This window comes from Ictidomys tridecemlineatus, chromosome 4, assembly GCF_052094955.1.
Source record: "Ictidomys tridecemlineatus isolate mIctTri1 chromosome 4, mIctTri1.hap1, whole genome shotgun sequence".
Classification (NCBI taxonomy): Eukaryota; Metazoa; Chordata; class Mammalia; order Rodentia; family Sciuridae; genus Ictidomys; species Ictidomys tridecemlineatus.
In genome coordinates, this window is record NC_135480.1 from 143,405,727 (window position 1) to 143,422,298 (window position 16,572).

Genomic DNA, 16,572 nt, shown 5'->3' on the forward strand with positions numbered 1-16,572 from the left:
ACACATCTGACTTAAATGAGATGGTTCGTGAAACCAGATTTAGACATTCACTTCCTTTGTGAGAGGTCTCCAGCCCTCTCTACGTTCACTTCCTCACACAGAGCACAGCAGCTCTTTCTGGCTGGTTCTAGTGGTTATCTTGAGGAGGTTAGGTTATTTTTTGTTTCTGCTTATTACTTCAAAACCACTTCTGCTCTTAGAAATTTTGTAACCTTCCACTGCATTTCCTGTAGACGCCATTTTGTCTCCTGTAACAATTTACACGCCGTGTAACTGTGTGTCCCTTAAAGGTATGTTTTATTGGAGTGATTTGTGGTTATTTCAGAAGGGTCATTTGTGTGTTGTGTCATTAATGAAATAGTGGTACTAAAAAATATGTATAGCACCTTGTACTGCCAGAGGTAACTTGTGATGACATTTCTTTTTTTAAAAAAATCTATTTAGGACCTCAGTGGCTTGCTAAACTACCCCTTTTATTTGTACTTTTCAGCTCTGTCTCAAAATTGCAGATTACAATAAATGCACATCGAGCATACACTGTCCAAGTGCATGTTAAGTGAACTTTGTACCTAAATTCCATGTGCTTCTTGGTTTAATTGGTGCTAATGTATATTTAACTAAAACCCCCTTCCCAATTTTAAAGATTTGTGAGTCGGGTTGTATTCCAAACTGCAAAATTTAATGAAAAAGTGACTGAATGTACTCTTAAATCTTAAACAATGTAGGGAGCTTTGGCGCTTTGCCTTTTTGTAAGTTGAGTCTGTGGCTTTCTGTAGTAGCTGTCTTGGGAAATAGTATGAACATCACTATTAAGAGACTTTAAGGAAGTTTTTTAACAAGCCTTAACCCCTTGTCTCCATGCCCCTGTTAACTTCTATGCTGCAGCCTTAAATATTTGCAGGATGAATTCTTTAAAAAAATTGTTAAGTTACAAGAAAAAATTGCTTAATATTTGCACATATTCTTTTAATAGTTTGCTGCATCAGACAGTTTTGACAAAAGTGAATTTTGATAATTACTTCAGTAGCTAGGAATTTCACACGTGGCTTAGCTACCTATTTTTTAAGAGGAAATCTTAAGAAAGTAGTAAAAATAAGCAAGATGGTAAAACTATTCAAGAAGCATGTGTTTCTATAGTTGTCATCATTTAATCCTGGTTCTGTTTATACATGAATATTCCTTAAACTATATTGAAATACATTGTTCCTGGTTATTCCAATCAAGTTTTATAAGTCTCTTTTCCCAACTGTGTAGCACAGTCCCTGTGTGTGTGTATGTATGTGTATATGTATATATATATATATATATATATATATATATATGTATATATATATATATTTTTTTTTTTTTTTAATGAATGGTCTGCTTAGGAGAGCCCATCTCCTAATGTTTACCTACTATTGTGTTGTAATGTGAGAGTACAGTGGTTGTAGTTTTCCTCAAATCATTTTCTAGAGTGAAGGTTCCCCAGAAGAAATTATCACCTTACATGGTGATTTCCTTTTACCTTAAAAACTATTTTTTTCATAGAAATATAATGGAGCATTTCAGCATAATTCATTTGTTTCAAGTTAAAGGAGGGGTTTATCATTGAAATACTCCTCCTGCAGCAGTTTCAGAAAAATGTTCTTAAACCAGAGGCTGTAAAATATTTATTGTATTATTTTGGCCAAATGAATAACAGGACCAAGTACATTTGACCTTTGTTGGTTTTACCTTTATTTATCTAACCACTGTTTCAGCAACCTCCATGCTGATACAAATAGTTGTTTGGTTTTTTAAAATATTTAATCAAATTCAGGTTATTTAAAACTCAATCAATGACAAGTCTGTTGATGGTATGGTGCAGTTTTGCAAGAGTGAAGAGTTTGGTGTCAAGACAGGCCTAGAGTGAAGGATTATTGCCACTTATTTGTTATATAATTTTGGACAGGTTACTTAACTTCTCTGAAGGTTTTGTATTCCTCTTTTGCAAAATTGATATACTAATGCTGCCTACAAGAGGGTCAATATAGACTCTGAGTAAATAGTGACTAATATTACTGTCTTATATATTTGGCACTATAGAGGCACTGTGGAAGAATTAAAAGAGATATGTAGGAAATGGTTTCAGCTCTGAAGGGCTTTTTGATCTTGTTTGGGGGACAGGTTATATACAGATTCCATACTGGATTCAAATGTGAAATATTTGCAAAGACATTCAGAAGAGAAATATTCACCATGTGAGAGGAAGCAAAGGCTTGATGGAGAAGACTGAGACAACCTGGACCTTTAGAAGCTTTAGTGACTTCTCTGCCACCGAATGGTTAAATCAGAATTTCAGGGAGAGGGGACAAAATATCAGTGTCTTAACATTCCCTGGGGACTTTGGCATGGGGCCATGGTTGAAAATCATTTAAAGATTCTCAGGTTGGGCATGGTGGTGAACACCTATAATCCTGGCCACTTGGGAGCCTGAGGCAGGAGGGTCACAAGTTCAAGGACAGCCTCAGTAACTTATCGAGGTCCTAAGCAACTGAGAGAGAATTTGTCTCAGAAAATAAAAAGGGCTGCAGATATCACTCAATGGTAGAGCTTTAATCCCCAGTACCCCCCTCACACACACAAGATTCTCAGTAGATGGAAATATTTTAAAAACAAGGGAAAGAATATACAGAAAGGTAACATTTCTTTTGTTCTTTGGTATTCTCTGAATTGCAGGATGTGTGGTAAGCAAGATCACTTGCTAACCCTGTAGATACATTGTATAGAAATATACTGGCTTCTATTATGTATCTGATAAATGAGAGAAAGGTTGTAAGTTTGATGTTGTTTTTTCTTTCTACTTTATTGTGTTTTTGCTTTTAACTCTTATTGTATGCATTAACTGTGATGATTTTGTGTACATATATTTTCAAAGTAGATAAAATATTTTAAAATTTGGTATTTTTAATATGAAGAAGATCCATCATTTAGAGTTGTTTTTTTTAGACATGATGATAAACTTGCCCTGGGTCTAACTGAGTCCTTTGCGACCAGGGCCAGAGAGAGAGCAGCTCTGACCAATAATAAACATCCCTAGATACAAACTCACCCATTGACGTTGGCATTCTCTGTTGCCACAGCAACGAACACAGGTTGACCAGAGACTCTCTGCTGCCAGTTATTTATGAAAGCAAACAGCTCTATATTTGATGCTCCTGATAAAATGAATCTGTAAAATATGAAAACTATTTTCTGATTATTGGAAGTAGAAAGGGGAGTGAGACATCCAAGAGGAGGAAGGGTTGGGACCTATCCCTTAAGGTAGTAAGGAAGATTTGAGGCACTGTGTGTGGCTAATAACTGTAAGCTACATTTTTTATGGAGGAAAAATATACTATTTAAAAAAAATAAGAATAGAAATGTTTTGTTTTGAAATAGAATAAATCAGCAGGACTATAATGGCTCTGGATGAAAAGATAGAAAAGCCACATCCTGGATATGTACCAAAATACCATGGTTACGTGTTTGTATATCTAATATTTACATTTGAAAAAACAGATTCATACCTTGCAAGTATTTGGTTTTGCTCTGTGCATTGACTTCTGTGAAATACAGCAACCTTTTTCTAAGGATGGTAAATGGTGAATCACTTGATCAACAAGGTCCTCTTTGATTCTTCTGAGTCTATTGTTCTTTTACTTCATCTTTCAAGGACTTGTGCTGTTCTTAAGTTTCCTTGATTGCACTGGAAGGACATGATGGAAAAGGAAGATCTGAATATGGTCTCATGCACATTCACAGTGGGAAATAAAATGAAAGAGTGGCAGGCATCTTGCATGTAGATAGGCATTTCATTATTGTCATTGTAAAATAAGGGAATCAAATCAGACTTGTTAAAAAATAAATTGAAGCCCATGATGACATGTTGGCATCTTCAATGGCATCAATGGAGGCAGAAAAACATACTTTGAAATCACTGAAGCTCAAAAAACCTTACCTCCTTCAGCTCTGTTTACTGAAAGATGGTAGAGCTGAGGGCTGTCTTTTTCATTCATTTATTCATTCCAGAAATATTTGTTGGTTCTCATTTTGTGGCTGAAGCTGTTCTAGGAGCTGAGGATACAATAGTTAATAGAGAAAAGGGCAACTTACATTTTATAATGGGAGATGGGCATCAATAGGTAAATATACACTGTGCAGGAGCCAAAAGGACTCTGCAGAATGAAACAGAAAGGGAATGGTGACACAGTAGAGTTGCTAGTTTAGATTGGTGACCTGTGAATGGCTGCATATGCAAAGAAGATACTGGAACAGAACTGGAAATGAACTTGGCAGATCTCCAAAGGAAGGGTATTTCAGTTAGAAGGAATGGCATGTGCAAAATCCCCAGGGCAAAGAGTGGGGCATGCTACAGAAACAGCAAGGAAGCAGGGTGTGGCCTGAGCTGAGCGGGTAGCAGGAGATGAGATCTGAGATTGGAGAGAGAGCAGGGCTGGGTTGGAGGCCTCAAAGATCACGGAAGAACGTTGATTCCTCCTCCGATGAAGAGAGGAAGCCACTGGAAGCATTGAACCCAGACCCAGAACCATTTGACTTTTTATGAGGATCATTTACATAGTTCTTATAAGGATCACTCTGTTTGGAAATAAGACTAGTGAGAAGAAGAAAGATTGGGATAAGTCACTGTGACAAAGGAAAGCAACAGATCTGCTTGGAACAAGATAGAGACAGCAGAGAATGTGAGAAGTAGTTGGAGTCTAAATATATTTCAGAAGAAACATGGAGAAGATTTCCTGATGAATTTTATGTGGAGTCTCAGAGGAAGAGAAAAATCAACATAGATTCAAAAGTCACTGGCATAGGCAACCAGTCGAGTGGAATTACCACTTGGTGATATGCAGAGGCTTGAAGGTGTGGGAAGAGCAGGTTGTCAGAAAAATTAAGCGTTAGTTTTGAATTCATGATGTTTGAGAGGTCAATTAGATAACCATGTGGTGACATTGAGGTGGAATTGGAAATGTCAGCCTGGATTTCCAGGCAGAGGTTGAAGCTGCAGATCTAAATTAATAATTTTTTAAAAGATGGAATTTAAAGCCTTGGGAGTCTGTGAGTGTACCTGGGAGTGAATGCAGATTAAGAAGCAATGTTTTAGGACTGCATCAGTGCCCCCTGAAAATGTGGGTACCCTACATGTAGTAACCAGCCATTCCAATTTGCCCCAACTGAGGAGTTTCCTGACACGTGGCACTTGCAGTGACTGGAACACATGGGACTTGCCCTCCATGCAGAAAGTGTTTCAAGAGGGAGGGCATGGTCAGCTGTGTCCAATGCTGCCGATAAACCAGGACTGTGCAAAAAGCATTGAATTCAGCAGCATGGAAGGCTTGGGTGACTTTAGCCAAACTTGTCTATTGTGAATAGCCAAGTAGATATGAAGACCACCCTCCATGGGGGTAAACACATTTGAGGACCCAAGGCCCATCCACTGGAGACATGGAGCCTTTTCCCCTGTCTCATCCAGAGGGACATGAAGCCTCCCCAGTACTGTGACAAAGCAGTCAGGTCCGTCATGACTATGTGTGTGATTGGATCAAGTCATTTAACCTCCCTGTTTTCAATACTTGCTAACTATTCTTCAGATTTGTCATTTAAACCAGCTATCAACCTGCTATCTGTATACTACATATAACAAATGGTACACACTGTGTGATAACTCGAGGTATAAAAGTAGCATTATTGAAATTGCTTTGGATCACAGCATTTAAACTAGTCTTTGGTTGTCTGTTGACTAGGAAGACACATAGCTTAAAGCAGAGGAAACAAAACAATTTTACTCTATGCTTGGCTTTATGCTTCCAAGAGCTCAAGTTCTTCCTTGGACTGATCTGAGAACATCTCCCACTTGCTAGCCTGCCTGATTCCCACACTGCACATCCTAATGCGATTCTTGAATTCGTGAATTCTCTTCAATATTTGTATATTTATATTCATATTTATGTGTACACTGCTCGCCTGATGATAAAACCTACTCTTGAGATTAAAACAGCAGCTAGTCCAGAGATCAGAAATCTTTTCTGGTGAACAACTGCTTAAAGATCTAGTTGAGAGTAGTGGGGGTCTCCACCTACTTGCCAATAGCAAGTCTAGTTCATATCACATTTGGAATGACTAATTTTTTCCTTGTTGGTATCAGTATGGAAAGTGTAGAGGAGTTAAATTACTAAATGTCAACTCATGTAGTGTGGTGCTGGAAGTCCTGTCAGTGATAATTCTGTCATTACTGTTGATGTTTAGTCTGTTTCACCTTGGAATATAGTAGACCTCAAGAGTTAATGACTATCTTGTGTATATTGTGCTTGGCACATTGCCACACAATTAGTGCTCAACGATGATACTGTGCTCTTTATCAGTTCCCCAAAGATAGTGTTATTTATTCGGGAGAAGATTGAAATGTCATCATTTCGTGGTTGATTGGAATGCAGCTCCCTGGAAGCAGCCACCTGTTCTCTGCATCCTAAGGCCCAACTCAGTGACTTACACTCAGTAGATGCTCAGCAAATAATTCTTGAAGGAGGGAGTTGGACATCCTTTGCTCCTAGTCCTTGGACAATGTGTCCTGTAGGTCACAAATGCTGCTATTGGCCTGTTCCCCCCCCCCCCATTATTTGTAGCTTTGATTTTAAAGAATGTTCAATTATCATACCTTGACTGAACTGAACTTTCTTCTCTATGACAAGTGTTATTTCTTCATGAGGCTTCTATTTATTAATTATATAGTGCTCTTGTCATCATGCTCAAAGTCTTTTTTTGAGGGGGTGCACAGGAGATTGAACTTAGGGAGGCTTTAACACTGAGCTACATCACCAGTCCTTTTCATGTTTTTTGTTTTGGAACAGGTTCTCATTAAGTTGCTGAAGCCAACTTGTGATCTACCTGCCTCAGCCTCCCTACACACTGAGATTATAGGCATGAGCCACAGTGCTCTCTTTCCCTGTCTTTTTTAAGTTTATATTTCCTGTGCTTCTGCTTGAGTCATTCATACATTGATTATTATATTTATTTGTTTACTATTATTTACTGTTATTACTGTTATTTATTATTATTTTTTGAGCAATCAATCCCATGAGAAGTTCAAAGCAGAATTTGTGAGTAGAGGGTAAATTATTTTACTCACTTCCAAAAACACTTATTATTGCCTTGTTTAATTATCTCAGAAAACACAGATTCCCTGAAAGGCCTGTAAAAGAAAACTATCAAAATTACAGTAATTAAGAACATAAGACTGGGGCTGGGATTGTGGCTCAGTGGTAGAGCACTCGCCTAGCATGCATGAGGCACTGGGTTTGATCCTCAACACCACATCAATGTAAAATAAAGATACTGTGGCCACCTAAAACTAAAAAATTAAAAAAAAAACCATGAGTCTACCTAGACTAGAATTCCAGATGGAATTACACTGATACTTCCTAACTGTATCATCAAGGACATGTTGTTAAATATCTAGCCCTTCATTTCATCCTCTGTAAAGTGAGGATAATAAGATTGCAGGCTTCATTGGGTTCTAGTAAGGATTGAATGAGATGATGTTTGTAAGACCTATTCCAATTTCTTGGCATGTAGTGCTCAATAATTATTAGTCCATAATTATCAGGGCATAAACTTTATAGTAATTAGTTTAGATATTCAAAAAATGTAATTTTCATAATTTCCTATAGATCTCATTTCAATCCCTCACTAAGCACTCTGTTCTGTGTGGCTGATTGGGAGCAGGGAAATGAGAGTCTACCTTCTTGATTGGGGTCAATCTTATGTGGGAGTGTGTGGTGGGTTTGTTCTGTGCATAGATGATGCCCATTGTTCCTTCTGGCAGAGTTCAACAGTGCTCCTTTGCAAACTTGGTCCACACCTGGTTCCCTCAGAGGTTGGTGATTAGCTCTTTAGTCCTGCTGGTCCCTGGTGCTTCCTTTCAAGGTCCCCTTGTGAGGACAGCAGTCTTCTCAGCTGACCTCAGGTCACAGTTAGAACCACGGGAAACTTGTCTGCCCCTTTCATCCTACCTGTAGTGAGCTAGGATTTTGTACCGCTCTCCACTACTAGGGTTTACCCTGTCACCTTCTCCTCTGCATCCAGATGGGAAGTACAGTGCATTTTGCCCAATTCACAGCTTCATCCCCACTTTCAACATAATTCATTCACCAGGGACAGCAAGGATGGGGAGAGGACAGGGCAACCACATTTACATTTTCTCCTTTTACTTCCTTTTGCCTCTTTGTTCATTTTCTCCAACATGACACCCTTTCTGGTGTGGGGCTTTAAGAGGATGAAAAACCGGTTTTGTTAGCTTTTCTTCAGAGCTGCCCTTGGATTGCATCAGGGCCATACAAGTCAAGATCACAGTAGGACAAGTCAAGAATCCGAGGCATTTACTTTTTTGGCCCATTGCAGGTAGAGGTCAAGGAAAATAGCACCCCTGCAGGCTCATGCTTCCACGTGGTCTGCCAGAAATGAACTGTCCACAGAGCTGCCATTTATTATTATTGTTGTTATACAAATTTACTTGATGTGATTCTTTTACTTCCTTCAGGTAGTGGTTCCCAAGTCTTTGGATTTCATGGACAAAAAAAAACATGCTTTGCTTAATGGAAGACTGAAAAAGTATTGCCAAACTTTAATTTTATCAATGAAAGAAAATATATTATTTTTAAATTACTTTCTCTCCCAGCAAATCATTTCTTTCTTTCTTTCTTTTTTTTTTTTCTTTTTTTTTTTTTTTTGGTGCTTTTGGGCTTCAAACTCAGACCTCACGTGTGCCAAGGCAAGTGCCCTCCCTCTGATCTACATTTCCAGCCCCTCTATTCCCTCCCTCTCCCGCTATGGAAGGCCCAAAAACAATTCTTGCAAAGTGAGCAAATTTAGCCACAAGAAAACTCAGCAGGTTGCCCTGAGATTGCTCACATAGCTGCGGTCCAGTGAAAATTTCTTCCAGACAAGCGCCAGTCAGCCAAGCTGTGCTTGGAAGTCACTGCCTAGGAGGTATTCAGCCACCAAGGCCGGCTTACAGTTGGCTGTGATGATGTATGAGCATTGGCTTGTGCAAACCAACATATAGGATAACTCAGGCCAAAGGAAACACTGTGCCTAAATATTTAGCCAAAGCAGGACTATTTGCCTAAATTTCTGGAAAATTGCCTCCTTTCCCCACCTCGATGAATTTGGGTAAACAAAACATGGCCTGAGAGAGCTTTTGCAGGAGAAATTATAAAAATCCTGCAAAGTCTTGTGATCTCATTTTGGATCTCCTCGGGATTCCTCATCAAGATGCAATTAAGCGGAGAAAAATTCTGCCTTGGGGTGTAATTTTAATTACTCATCGTGTTACGACTTGACTTTCCATTGCTGCATTTCTTTTCCTTTCCATATCACTGCTGCTGTGTTTGACAGCTCCTTCAAAGAGTCACTTCGTTTTAGGCTAAGAGCAGAGCACTAAGTTGAAAAGGAGGGCGAGGCAAACATCCTCCACTGCCTCAGTCCTTTCCCCAGGAAACCGTGCGGGAACATTCTTTTTCTTTTCCTCGCCCCTCCAGCCTCAGTTTTATGACCCGGTGGAGCCGGTGGACTTCGAAGGACTTCTGATGACCCACCTGAACAGCCTGGATGTGGAGCTGGCCCAGGAGCTGGGAGACTTCACCGATGATGACTTGGACGTGACATTCACACCAAAGGAATGTAGGACTTTGCAGCCCTCTTTGCCGGAAGAAGGGTAAATTGTTCCCCTAAAATGTAGATGGGATTGTGATTGTTGTGACTGTTGTTGGGAAGGAGGGAGCTTCCCTAATTCTGAACCTCTTTTAAAAATAATCAGAATTACTCAACCCATTAAAATGTGCAGGAAGAAATAAGCTTCTATCACCTACTTAGAGAAGGTTTTTAATTGGTTTAGCCAGAGGCTTTGAAGAGCTGTGAGGGAACTAAGCCAGTCCAAGGATGCAGTGGGACACAATGGAATGCTCCAGAAAGGTTAAGATTGCAGATATGGAGCAGGACTGACTGTGGCCAGCTCATTGACCTTGGACTAGTTAGTTATCAATGTCTCCACATGTAAAAAGTCATAATAGTCATTGAAATGCCTCCATTCAGAAGCACCTTAATTGTTTCTACACAAGAGATTGGATAAACTTAGAAATAGAAGTTCTACCCACATTTATTGAGCATCTACTAAGTGCTGGGTATCAGAATAAAACAATGAATAAGGCAGAATCCCTTCCTTTGCAGAAAGTTTTGTCAAGGGGAAAACTAATGGGGAAAGCACAGTAGAGTGAATATGTTAGCAACTGTTTGGGGTTGAGTTCCTAAGCATAGAAAATAGCCCTTGGTATCAAACAACTGTGGAATTCTATTGAAATGAAACTCCTCTTCCTTCCATAAAGTGAACTTCACAGTCTCTGGGGGTTTAGGGTGAACTTTTATCTGTATTCATTTTTAAAACTCAAACTTAAATTCACATCCTCCTGGACACTTTCAACCTTCACATTTTCCTCAAAATGTCCTAGAAAAGAGATCATGAAACACAGTTCCTGCCCTCATGACTGAGATATTTCAGTTCTAATTTGCATTTTATTTAATCACAGTTACAGAAGGTTGGATGACAGTGATGTGGTATATTAGGACTTCTCACTTTCTTGTTCAAACATTTCTCATTCTGACAGAAGAGCCGCCCATCTACGAAGCTAATGTTTTTAAGGTTTTCCCCTTGACAAAACTTTCTGCAAATATTCCCTAATGTTTTGGGAATATTCACTTTCCATTAAACCAATAGCATTATCATCCTTGGGAAACAGTCCCCCTTTGTTAGTCCAATTATTGAGATGTGGCTTCAATATAATATTGCATATTATCTTCACCTTTGGTAGAGAATCATTTAATTTTATTTCTTTGTGTAAACTTTATCTTATTTTCAAATTTGGTCTGAATCTTGGAACAACCTGTTTAAAATACTTAAAACAAATTTAGAAGAAGGAGTTGTTTGTTTTTTTTTTTTAAAATATGTTAGAAAAGGGCTGGGGTTGTAGCTCAGTGGTTGAGCACTTGCCTCACATGCATGAGTTACTGGGTTCGATCTGCAGCACATATAAAATAAGTAAACAAGTAAAATAAAGATATTGTGTCCATCTACAAATAAATTGTTTTTTTAAAAAAATATGATAGACAAGGCAACTATTCCCTACCATGATTTTTAAAGGATTTTTCTTTATTTTTAGTAGTAGATGGACACAATACCTTTATTTATTTATTATTATTTTCATGTGGTGCTGAGGATCAAACCCAGTGCCTCACACATACTAGGCAAGCACTCTACCACTGAACTACAGCCCCAGCCCCTGGCATGATTTCTTTTAAGTATAATATTGCCTTGTCACTAGAATTTACAGCTAGCATGTTATTGTCTAATGTCTTCAAAACAACCGCTAGTATTTCAATTTTTTCCAAAGTCTTCTGAATAAGCAAAGCAAGAGAAGGCCTACCTAGAACTATATGTTGAGCTCTGATAGCTTGGTGGTCACAGCCTGGACTCTACAAGTGAGGCCCCATTTCCACTGTGACTTGGAGTGAGAGCCTGTCACCTCATTCTTCTGAAAAATGAGAACAAAAGTAGTGCCTGCTTTGTGGAGCTGATTAGGAATTAACTGAATTAATACATGTAAAGTGAATGCATCAGCACCTAGTCCATAATAAACATACATAAAGTATGAATTACCACATACAATGTGGGAATTTGTTCTTACAATGTGCTGAACACTCTTCTAGGCACTTTGCACATGAATTTATTTAGTCCTCATCGCAATTCTCTACAGGAGGCACTCTTAGTATTGATGTCACCACTCTCAGGGGAGGAAACTGAGGCAGGAAAGGGTTGAGTGACTGGCCAAGATCACAGAACTAGTAAGGGTTGAAGCTGGGATTTGGACAATCAGGACCCAGAAATCAACTGTCTAACTGCAGTATTTCATCTCATACTGACAACAAGTCCATGGGTTCTGTTCTTATCTCCACCTTAGACAGCATTCCATAACAAACATATATGTACCGCTAATATACCTGAGATAAATCAACTTAAAAAGAAAAAAGGTGTATTTTGGCTCAGAGTGTGGGAGATGTCAGTCTGTGATCAATTGGCCCTGTGGCTTTGGTCCTTTGGTGGAACTGCACATCATGGCAAGAGAAGGTGGCAGAGGAGGCCCATTCACCTCATAGCTTCGTGCAAAGCACAGAGAGGGCCAGACTGGCACCCCACAATCCCCTTTGAAGACATATCCCCAGTGACTTAAGAGCTCCTATGACCTAAGAGCTCCATGTCCTAAAAGTTTTACTGCTTCCCATTAACGCCAACCTGCAGGCTACAACCTTGACGTGTGGGCCTGAGGGGGACATTCGAGATCAAAACTACAGCCTCTTCTCTTTACAAATGAGAAAATTATGACCTGTACAATTTACACTTATCTATCTCTGGTATTAATGCCTTTGTGACAACAGCAGAAAGCTTTGCTACTACTGTTATTTCTGATTTCAAGACTTTGAAACACATGTAGAGTATTTCTCAAGGCACACTTCAAGCACATATGACAAGCACCATCCTAGACTAAAGTTGGTGTCTGCAACCTTATCAGAGCCCAAGACAGCTGTCTTGGCCTTCTAAAGGGAGAATACACAAATTTGAACAAAAGGACACAGAAGCAAAAAATTACCCTGTTAGAAGTCAGTATTTATACTTATTTTTCATGTTTTGTATTTGATTATCACTAGTTCTACCCATTTGTGTTGTAATGCCTTCAGGGATGAGTGTAGATACCAATTCTCTATAATAAAGGAAACCCCCAAAATATAAAATGCCAACATATTTTCCTCATTAAAATAAAAATATTGCCTCGGGATTATTTCAGACATTCAAAATGAATGGGCAAGAACATCCTTAGCATTCTCATGGATATGAATATGAAATCATGTTGTGGCCTTTGGCTATGATAAGAGATTGCTTTGTTGGTTTTATCCTGTATATATTCTTGTCTCATTTTCCACCTAATTAGGGTTGAATTGGACCCTCATGTCAGGGACTGTGTTCAGACATATACTCGGGAATGGCTGATCGTAAACCGCAAGTAAGTTACTTTTCTCTCTCTTTATATATAAATGTTAATTTTATGTTGTTAGCCTTTTCTTGATTTTTTTTCTAAAGGAATGGATTTTTTGGAACAATTTTAAGTATACAAGAAAATTGAGCAGAAAGTCCTGAGAGTTCTCATATTCTCCCTTCTAATCCCCCCACCACTTAATTTGCCCTATTATTAACATCTTGTATCAGTGATACATTTGCTATGCCCTCTGAGCCAGTGTTGATGTGTTATTGTTAACTTGAAGTCTATAGTTTATATTACTGTTTAGTTGTTGTTGCTGTATTTGTTTGTTTGCAGTGCTGGGGACTGAACCCAGGGCTTTGCGTGTGCTAAGCAAGGGCACTATTACTGAGCTACATACATTTATGGCCCCAAGGTTCTTTTTTTTCTGAACATTCTATAGGTTTTGGTAAATGTATAATGACACACACATAATATGTCCTTGCAAAATTACACAGAATGGCTTCACTGCCCTAAAAATCCCTTGTGTTCTACCTTTGATCTCTCCTCCCTTCTTGTCAATTACCTCTCTTTTTTATTGTCTCTGTCATTTCATCTCATTCCTTCATGTTTCCTTCCTTCCTTCCTCAGTGTGAGGGATCAAACTCAGGGTCTTGCACATACTAGGTAAGGACCCTTCCACTGAACTACACCCCCCAGACATCTCCACATCTCTTCATGACTTAATAGTTCATTTCTTTTTATTGCTGAAAAATCTTCCATTGTATGGATGCACCACAGTTTGTTAATCTACTCATCAAGTAGATGCATAAAAAAATAGAGCCTTTTAACCAGAGGTGGTAGTGGGCCCCCTGTAGTCTTATATACTCAAGAACGTGAAGTAGGAGGATCCCCATGTCAGGAGTTTAAGGCCATCTTGGGCAATATAGCAACCCTTGTCTCAAAAAAATTTAAAAAAAAAAAGATTTCTGGTTTTATTTCTATTCTGATGAATTCATGGGGGGTGGGAAGTAAATGAATTAAAACTTGACCTTGGATTCAAAAATGCCATTAAAATTTGTGATCCAGACATAAATTATTTGCAAACTCTCCTGTCAAAAGGGTCTTTCTTTCCTGGATTAATCAAATGCTTTGTGACATTGTCCTGAACTTTTTTATTTCCGTATTGCTGAGCTGGACCACACTCTCATGAGAAACATCAAAACACACTGAAATTCTAAATCTCTGTGTGTGTGTGTGTGTGTGTGTGTGTGTGTAAGTGGGACGGGGGCTGTCTACAGATTGGGGCCCACTCCACTAGAGACAGATCACAAAACCTTGGACAAGACATAGGAAGCTTGAAATTCAATGGCCTCACCTCTACTGTACCCCAGTAAATGTTACTGTTTTGTGAGATAAATGATGAAGGACTTTGGGGGTTGGTCTTCTTCCAGCTCCTGGAAGTGTGCCATTGAATTTGTGCTGATGGTTTTTGAAGTAATGTCAGTGTGAGGACTATTTCCAACAGCCAAGGAAGAGAAAGCATGGCCTATAAAAAATAATGAAGAGAAAGTTAGAAACAAATCTATCCTGCGTTCTAATGCAAGTGGAAAAGTAAATTTTCCAGGCAGTCAAATAAGATTATGCTTTGCTGGTAATAAATAGAAAATTTCAGAACAAGTTGTTCTCATTCTTTTAGATGTTATAATTAGAGATACTTTCTGGATATTAAAGTTCTAAAAAAATCTAAGATGGAACAGTAAATAGAATAGGTCCATTTTACTAAATTTGGTTTTCAGATTTATTTTCTATTTGAGACACTGTACTTTTTTACTCATGACCATTCAAGTTCCTTGAAATATTTTTTTCTATTTCCCACAAATGTAAAAGAAAAAAGAAACTCTTCTTATAATACTCATTGAAGAAATTTTAGAAATTATAGGGAAACAAAACCAAAAAACTCAATTTGATTATATATAGATGATTACGTCTGACAATTGTGATTATCCTTTGAGTCACATTTCATTATAGTATATGTTATATAAAAACTAAATCAGATTACAATACTGTTTTATAGCATCCATTTTCAATTTTCATGGTAAGTGGTAATTATCTCTTTACTAATTAAATATTCTTCTTCAACGTGATCGCTAATGATTGGATAATATATTTATACCAAAATTCACTTGACAAATTTTAATTGGTTTAGATTATTCCCTGTTTTTCATTTTTTATACTTAAAATGCAACAATGTCCTTCTTACTAATATTTTGTACAAACTTGTGATTTCCTTTTTCCTATTGAAATAAATCTCTTAAACAACAATTTCTGTGTCCATAGCTATAGATATATTTAGGGTCTAGGGAATAATAGATCCAAGATTATTAACAATATATGCATAAATCATCAAGAACATTGGATATTATCATTTATTAATATTTCCAATTTTGTTTGTAAAAATGCTTGTCCTTCATTTGTATTTTCTTTCATTATTAGATTGAGCATCTTTTTTTCCACATATTTATGGGCAACTTGTAAGTTTTCTTCAATGCTCTTCTTATTCATGACATTTATTTAACTCTTTACATAAACTATTTAGTCTTACCTAACTTTAGAAGAACTTTTATTTGTAGAGATATAAACCGTTTACCTATCAAATATTAAAAGCTTCTTTCCTGGTATGCCTTTGTCTTATAACTCTTAACATTTAGAATTATTTATGAAATTAAATCTATATTGATATTTTCCCTTATGATTTTTATTTTGGCATTATATTTAAAATTTAACTCATAACCCTAATATTTTGTAGGATTTGGGGATTAAAGCATTAATCCAGACCACTACCCATGATAGTTTCTTCAAATTTGTTTTTATCTCTTCTGCAGAATCAATGATTATTTATACATTTATTTCTTAAAGTTCTTAAATCTTTGTTTCTCAGAAAACAATATCAGTTTTAACTTTGTGTTTGGCAACATACTGGGGATGGAGATTACCGTTGGGCCTGTTATCTTGCACAGTTGTGTAGCGGGACAATTCTATTCTCAGAAATCAGCAAGCAGACAGGTAGAAGCACGCACCTCCAAAATTTATTGTCAGTTCCTGGTTCACTTTGGCTAGCATTTTATTGAGGAGGCATCTTTTTCTACTCTATTTGATTCTCCGGTTCTCAGAATCTGACACTCTGAACATAAAACCCACAATTCCTGGCACATACTCCTACCAGCAGCATTCCGTCTGCACATAATACTTTACTTGTAGGGAGAATCCAGTACACTATTGCAGGACACCCTTCATCTCCCAGCCCATACACATTTTCATCTCAGTTCTTTTCTGAGTGTTTCTTTGTGGTTGTGATAATGACAAAAGGCACAGGGTAGGGAGAAGGCACTGGCTCGTGTGAGTGCCTTCATAGGTAGTACTGCAGAGGAAAGACAGTCCAGCTTTGTAGCTAGTGTAGACACTGACTGTTGAGGGGCCGGTAGGAAAGAAGGAATGT

At 38.0% G+C, this 16,572-nt stretch overlaps 1 protein-coding gene across 5 annotated transcripts in view; it reads left to right on the plus strand.

The window, feature by feature from the left end:
- Dock8 (dedicator of cytokinesis 8) overlaps positions 1 to 16,572 on the plus strand; it is a 221,015-nt gene that overhangs the window by 45,996 nt on the left and 158,447 nt on the right. For all 5 annotated transcript variants that reach the window (XM_078047567.1, XM_078047566.1, XM_078047569.1 and 2 more), the window contains 2 exons: positions 9,549 to 9,724; positions 13,047 to 13,118. In XM_078047567.1, coding sequence (XP_077903693.1) covers positions 9,549 to 9,724; positions 13,047 to 13,118 — 248 coding nt within the window. The remainder of the gene's footprint in view (positions 1 to 9,548; positions 9,725 to 13,046; positions 13,119 to 16,572) is intronic.